The 7188-nt window shown below is 55.0% G+C and overlaps 1 protein-coding gene across 1 annotated transcript; it reads left to right on the top strand.

The window, feature by feature from the left end:
* The first annotated feature begins 203 nt into the window (after positions 1–203).
* On the top strand, positions 204–6948 carry Vax1 (ventral anterior homeobox 1). Its single transcript, XM_076563405.1, has 3 exons — positions 204–1725; positions 2825–3012; positions 4757–6948. Exons 1-3 carry the CDS (start codon positions 1485–1487, stop codon positions 5336–5338), a joined length of 1011 nt encoding a protein of 336 aa, XP_076419520.1. The 5' UTR covers positions 204–1484; the 3' UTR covers positions 5339–6948.
* The last annotated feature ends 240 nt before the right edge of the window (positions 6949–7188 follow it).

The raw sequence follows: 7188 nt of genomic DNA, 5'->3' as shown, positions 1-7188 counted from the left end.
AAAAGCCCCCTTTCCTCCGCGGCCCCTGCACTCTTTGTGAATGAGGGCCGGGAACACGGCCCTTCCCCCGCCCAGGAGCCACGCCAGACCGCCGCACTCAGAGGACTGTTTGTTAATAGTCCAATTAGATAATTGCCATCTTTCACTCCTTTTGCTCCGCATTTCCCATAAAGGAATGAATGGGGAGAGCGGCGTGGAGAGGGCTTCTGCCCCGGCAAGGTGACGAGAAGGGCTGGAGCAAGCTCCTTGCACAAGGCCATGCGCTTGAATTGAATCATTGTGGCCTAATCAATGCTGTTATTGGATTACTGGCTGTTGCTTTTCTCAAAGACATTGTAGCAAGACAATGAAATAGCTAGGGGAAACTTTTTTTTTGAAGCAGATCTCACAGTTGAGATTCTCTCTCTCTCTCTCTCTCTCTCTCTCTCTCTCTCTCTCTCTCTCTCTCTCTCTCTCTCTCTCCACTCCCCCCCTCCTGCTGGACTCTGAGCACAAAGCTGCCCTTTGAATGGGCTGCCTCAGGGCTGCTGGAGGTGCAGGCATGAAAAAAAATCCAGCGGAGGCTACAGGAAGAGGGTCGGCAGTTTAAGATGGCTGCTGTCGGCGTCGAGGTGTGTTAAAGAGTCGCTTGGGGAGAAGCTTGGCTTTTTTGGAGTGTGTGTGTGGGAGACTTCAGGGAGAAACTTTTCTCCTCCTCCCTTCTCTCCCCACCCAGAGGCAATTGCTTTCTTCAGCTACATGGACTGAGGGGTACCCCCCCCCATTCAGCTCTATATGGAGAGCCTGGAGGAAACCCCTTTTAGCCAGTACGTGAGCAGGAAGGTCAAAGGCAGAGAGAAAGTTAATAATGCCTGCTAATGGTGCTAACAATTCAGGATGAATCTTGTCAAAAGTTTTTCTGGAAGTGTGGGTCTTTGATTGTGTTTCCCGAAAGCAAGACCAATCATTTCCGTTTATTCACTGGCTAAACCCCTACTTGATTGGGGACAAGGACAGAAACCATCCATTACGATCTGATATATTATCCAAACAATTTAGTGTATTCATGAGGTAACTGAAACGTGGGGGCTGCGAAATTACCCGTAATCAATTGCAACAGCGAGTGTGCGTCCCCCCCGGGTGTCGGACAACCACAACTCGGCCGCCTCAGTAACAGGCGGAGCCGCAGCGTTTCGGACGGAGTTGCGCGCTGTTCGCTACCTGATCGCCAGGCTGGGGACACTGGACGTGCTCAGAGGACGCGGGCGCTGACGAGGCGGCCTCGCCACTGCTCCACCGGGATCCTGGACCAGACCGGCCGCCTCTCTTCTAGCGCGCCACTCTCCGGTCGCCGCTGACCCTCCGCGGCTGCCGAAGCCACCCCGCGGGGACATTCATTCTCTCGGGCGAAGGAGCTTAGGGGCTGCGTTGTAGGGGTTTTGTACCCTTCTGCCTCTTTTTCCCTACCCCCTCCCCCTTTTCTTCTTTTCTGTGTTGTTTTGCCTATGTTCGGGAAACCAGACAAAATGGACGTCCGGTGCCACTCGGACACCGAGGCCGCCAGGGTCTCGAAGAACGCGCACAAGGAGAGCAGGGAGATCAAGGGCGCCGAGGGGAGCCTTCCGGCCGCCTTCCTCAAGGAGCCGCAGGGCGCCTTTTCGGCGTCTGGCGCTTCGGAAGATTGTAACAAAAGTAAATCCAATTCCTCTGCAGACCCGGATTACTGTCGCCGGATCCTAGTCCGAGGTAGGGATGGGCAGGGCTTTGGGGGTGCGTTCTTTGGGGGTAATTCCCTGGCCGCAGCTGCGCGCCGCCTCCCAGGGCTGCCGAGGACTTGGGAGAAAGTTGTTGCTGGTTCTCTTTTTGTCGGGTCTGGCGGGCCGTAGGGGATCCGAGCCCAGGGCTCCTCGGAACGCGCTCTCCTGGGGCCTCGGCTCTGGCAGCCCTGAGGGGCCCCTCCAGCCCGACTACGGAGAGAACCCAGGCGCTGCGAGGAGTGGGCAGGTCACCAAGCTGGGGCTTCGGACCCGGGTCCTCAGGGGGCAATGCGCGCGACCTTCGGGATAAGGACCTGCTGGTAGGCGGCCTGCGGGCTTCTGAGCCCTGGAGAGCAGAGCGCACCCAAAAGAACCCTGGGCGTGGAGGAGCAGCCCTCGGCGGCAGGACAGCGCCCGGCCAGTTGTATCGCTAGGCTGAGGGCCCTAGTGCTGAGCTCCCGGCCTGGCCGCTGCCGCCTAGAGAAACCGCCGAGATGGGTCGCGGGGCTGCCGATGCCGCCTCCTTGCCTGACTCGGCCTCGCTCAAGGAGCGGCGTGCGCTCCTCCGGGGCATGAGAGGCGCAGAGGCCGGCTTCAGCCGGCGCCGCCCCCGCCAGCAGATAGCCAGGCCCCGCAAGCGGGTTTTCGGTCCCTCCTCCTTCTGCCGCTTGGGTAGGAGCCGGCCAGAGACCCGGGTTGGGGGTGGGGACCGCAGAAGTGCAGGTTGCTCTGTAGTCTGGGGCCATGCTGGGGTTGGGGTGTTCAGTAATGGCCCCTCTGGGATACTGGGGACTCGACCACGCAGCAGAGGCCCCCTAGGCCAGAAGGAACATCCACCTATTTGGAACTCAATTTTTTCCTCCTCTGAAGTCTGGGGGACTTTACCAACACAAAGTCTGGTTACTCTTCCAATTAATGCTATGAAGTTAGCCCCTTTGGTCTCCATACACCCTTCAGGGGCTCGGCTTTACGACTGCAGCCACCCCTACACCCGCCGCATCCTGCCGGAGACTTGTCCCTAGCTAGCTCAGGGCAAGGAGGAGGAGAAAACCGGAGGGTTCTGGTGGCTGACATCTACCCTTCCCTAGATGCCAAGGGGTCTATTCGAGAAATCATCCTGCCCAAGGGCTTGGACCTGGACCGGCCCAAGAGGACACGCACGTCCTTCACGGCGGAGCAGCTCTACAGGCTGGAGATGGAGTTCCAGCGTTGCCAATATGTGGTGGGCCGGGAGAGAACCGAGCTGGCTCGGCAGCTCAATCTTTCTGAGACCCAGGTACCCAGCTGCCAGGATGCGCACAGCACCAGGCTTCCTCTTCCCAGCACTTCAGCCTGCCTTTCCTCACTGTCTACCTGGCTTTGGACCGAACCTTCCAGAGACGTGGAGGAGTTGGAATGATGGACGGGGATGAAAGCCTGAGGCTTTCTCCTCTTTCTTAAACTGTCATTTCCTCTACTCATTCTCAAGTCCTCCAAGGTCTAATTTCTGCATACCTTGATTTGACCCAGGGGACCCATATTCTGTCCTTTTGGAATTCCTGTTAGTTCTCAGACTTTAGAATTTTTGCGTGGCTTCTGATTTATAATAAGCTGCCTCCCATTTGTATACATATCATCTTGGCTATATTCTCAGTAACACCCGCTTTGGGACTTTTAAGTTTACCCAACACCAAGATCCATTCTGCAAGGAGTAGGATTAGAAAGTGGTGCCAACTCTCAGAGACGGGCCTGTGCAAATACGGCAGCCCCCACCTCTTAAAAAGCCAGCCCTGAGCACCGCGCTGGGGTCCTAAGAGACACTGTCCTCTGTGCCAGTGACAGTGTCCGATGGGCAGTAGATCTGGGGACTTGGGTGCCAGCACTGAACACCGTGTCTTTTGGTTTTAGGTCCTCTCCTTACCATAAAGTGCCATGTTGCTCTGGAGCTGACCATGAGAGCCATGAGCTTTACACTGTTTACATGGCAAGGCTGGGAGCTTTTGCCCCGTGTGAGCTGTTTGGGGGTTAGCCTAGGTGTGCTAATGCTCTGTCAGTTCCTTTCCAGTCTCTTTTCCTAGGCCCAGCGCTGAAACAGGTGGAGAGCATTTTAGACCTAAAATCTGGGCTGAACACTGAGAACTGAGGACAGAACAGATTGGGAAAATCTGAGTTTGAGTTGGCATAGTAACGTGTCTTGCTGTCTGTGTTAACTCCCTTTACCTTTCAAAATCTAATCAGGGTGTTTTTATCCCTCCCCCCCATGTAGCCACTACCCTCTATTCTAGGCCAGAGGAGGCAGGCGGGGAAGGGAGCATTGGGATGTTCTTAGTCTACATCAGCCAAAGTCCCCGACGGAGTGCAGAGGGATAAAGTAAAAGAGTAATCCCAAGCCTTCAAACTAGCCGGTGCTGAAAGGTGGAGAAAGGCTGGCCTAGGAAGCCCACCTTCCTTCCAACCCACCTTCTCTGTCTGGCTGGTTCGTGGTCAGTCTTGGGTCTAATGAGCAGAGAACAACCCCTTGGAGTCTCTAAGAGGCACGGATAGATTTTCTGGGGCCAAATTTGAACTCACTGGGCTAGCGACCTGGATCTAGAAAGGCTGAGAAACGCTGTTCCCCGGTCACCTCAGCTTCGGCACAACCTTCCCCAGGCCTTGGGCTCTCAGGCTGTGCTCATTGACCAATTTGTGAACACAAAACACCTCTGTGGGTATGCAGCAGCACAGCGAAATAGCCGTCTTCCTTCCTTGTCAGTGTCGTGGACATTTTATTACTTTGCTTTTGTAACCCGCTCTGGCCTAGGCCTGCTGGCATGACCCGGAAGCGCAGCCCAGTGGAATGGTGTCCCCCTCGTGGTGGCTCTTGCTCCGCTAGCAGCTTCGGAGCATCCATCCTCTGCTGCGGGGTGGGGCTGAGGCTAGGTCTAGGGTTAGGGGAGGGTCCCAGCAACCCAGCCCCCCAGCCCCCCAAAAACCCTGCTGCCTTTGACCCTGCTCTTTCCTGCTGCTCTCTCCCACTTTTGCTCCCGCATATCTGCGCTCAGGTGAAGGTCTGGTTCCAGAATCGGCGAACCAAGCAGAAGAAGGACCAGGGCAAGGACTCCGAGCTGCGCTCGGTGGTGTCGGAGACCGCCGCCACGTGCAGCGTGCTGAGGCTGTTGGAGCAGGGCCGCCTGCTGTCGCCGCCCGGTCTGCCTGCCCTGCTGCCGCCCTGTGCCACCGGCGCTCTCGGCTCGGCGTTGCGCGGGCCCAGCCTCCCGGCCCTGAGTGCTGGCGCTGCCGCGGGCTCGGCCGCAGCGGCCGCGGCCGCCGCTACTGCCCCGGGGCCCGCAGGCGCAGCGTCTCAGCACCCGCCAGCTGTGGGCGGCACTCCCGGGCCGGGGCCTGCAGGGCCCGGGGGACTGCACGCGGGAGCACCAGCTGCCAGCCACGGTCTCTTCAGTCTGCCGGTGCCGTCGCTCCTAGGCTCTGTTGCCAGCCGCCTGTCCTCCGCCCCGTTGACGATGGCTGGTTCGCTAGCCGGGAATTTGCAAGAACTTTCAGCCCGGTACCTGAGCTCCTCCGCCTTCGAGCCTTACTCCCGGACCAACAATAAAGAAGGGGGCGAGAAAAAAGCGCTGGACTGATTTTAAGTGTTATCCTGTATTTATATTTATAACATCTATTGTGGTGGTATTTATGGACTCGCGCGCTTAGGCGCCCAGTGCTCCTGCGCTGGCCTTCCAGGCCCCCACTAGGCCTCTGACTCCTCTTCCCGCCCCCGCCCCCCCCCCCCGCAGGCTACTGATTTTATCTCACTTGAGCTGTTTTTTGTTCTTCTCTCTACTTTTCCTCCCTCCCTCCAACCCCAGCTTCCTTCTGAATCCAGGAATGATCCAAAGAATTGGGGAGGAATACCCGAACTAGCCAACCTGGTTCCCCCATCCCTGGCAGCCAGGGAAGGAACAGACTGAGCCTAAGTCCAGGCCCCGGACACCTGCTCTGGATAGGGGCACTGTGCGTTGCTCCTGTGAACTTTTGGAAGAGGAAATACGTTCACAGGCCGCCAGGGACTGAAAAGGCTTTTTGGTTTCTTTAGACCCCCAAAAAGGGCCTACCCCCTCTTGTCAGAGAAACCAGAGCTTTTGGGAGTTCCTGGCCCCGATTTTTAGACCTCTCAGGATAATTGGTGCATACGCAGCTCCTGTCCGAAGAGCTGATGAGTTTTATTCCCTTTAGGGAAACTAATTGCAGGCTCCTCGACCCCGAGAAACGATAAATCAAACGTCTTGATAGGCAAAGGTGGTAATAAATTTGATCTAACAGGAATAAAGCAAGAGTAATTGTTACATAAAACCAGATGAAGTGTTACCTGTTTTTAAACACTCATAAATAATTGAGTTTGCAAAGTGTAAGAAATTCGGGCTAGAGAACGCACCACGGGGCCGTGCAAAATTAAAATCCTGAGTGCTGTGACTTTAGATAGGAACTTAAAGAGGAAAAGCCAATGATGCCAAGGAAAGAAGATTCAGAATCTTCTTTTCTAGGGGCTGTTCAGGGCCGTGGCCCACAGCTTCCTTCTCCTCCCATGAGAGCGCAGTGGTTGGTGGCAGTTTCCCAAACACGAAGCTACCACCGAGTGGCTGGGGTTGGAAGAAAATCAACACCCGCTGCTTCATCTTCTGAACTCTGTGTCTACAAAGGCTTTTCTCGATGCAGGAAGCGCCCGGATTTCCGAGCACTTGCCCATCGGTATGGCCTCACCGCTCCTAGTTCCTCGGTGCAGTGGTTCTTTGCGTGGCAGATAGGACTTTCACCTCTTCCTCCTCAGCCCCAGGGTGTCAGCCATCCGGAGTTAGAACCTTTGCTACCACCTGGGTGCAGCCTCAGCCCTTGCAGCAACCGCAAGCCCCAGAGCCACCCCACTGTATTGTAACCAAAACCACAGGCCCAGAGCTCGAGGTGCCTCGGTGTCTAGAATGTATTCACCCATCTGAACAAGCGCAAAACATTAAAAAAGAATAGTAACTTTATTGTAAATTATTTACATACGAAGTTTTTTTTCCCTTTTCTGTTTTCCGTTCTTTTCTTGTTTCATTTTTTTTTTCTTTTTGCTCCTCTCTCTCTCTCTTTCTCTTAGGTAAATAGTGAAGAAAATAACGAACGATTCAAACGCGGGTAGGTGTCACTGAATCCTGGCTACTAACTGTGTTATGGATGTCTTGGCTCTTTGGATGTTTTTGTATTTATGTGGTGAGAGTGAAAAATATATATCTATGATGATAAAGTGTATTTTTGTCTATATTTGAAAGAGTAAAAAAAATCACACACACGCGCAAACACACACATACACACACACAGAGAGAGAGAGAGAGAGAGAGAGAGAGAGAGAGAGAGAGAGAGAGAGAGAGCTCAAAAGAAAGAAGATCCAGCAAATGATGCGTCTCAGGGTTAGGGTGTTAGTCCCGGAAGTGCAGGGACCAGGGCCCACACACTC

This window comes from Peromyscus maniculatus, chromosome 1, assembly GCF_049852395.1.
Source record: "Peromyscus maniculatus bairdii isolate BWxNUB_F1_BW_parent chromosome 1, HU_Pman_BW_mat_3.1, whole genome shotgun sequence".
NCBI classification, from domain to species: domain Eukaryota; kingdom Metazoa; phylum Chordata; class Mammalia; order Rodentia; family Cricetidae; genus Peromyscus; species Peromyscus maniculatus.
Note: the sequence above shows the minus strand (reverse complement) of the source record. Positions and strands in the feature narration are given on the sequence as shown.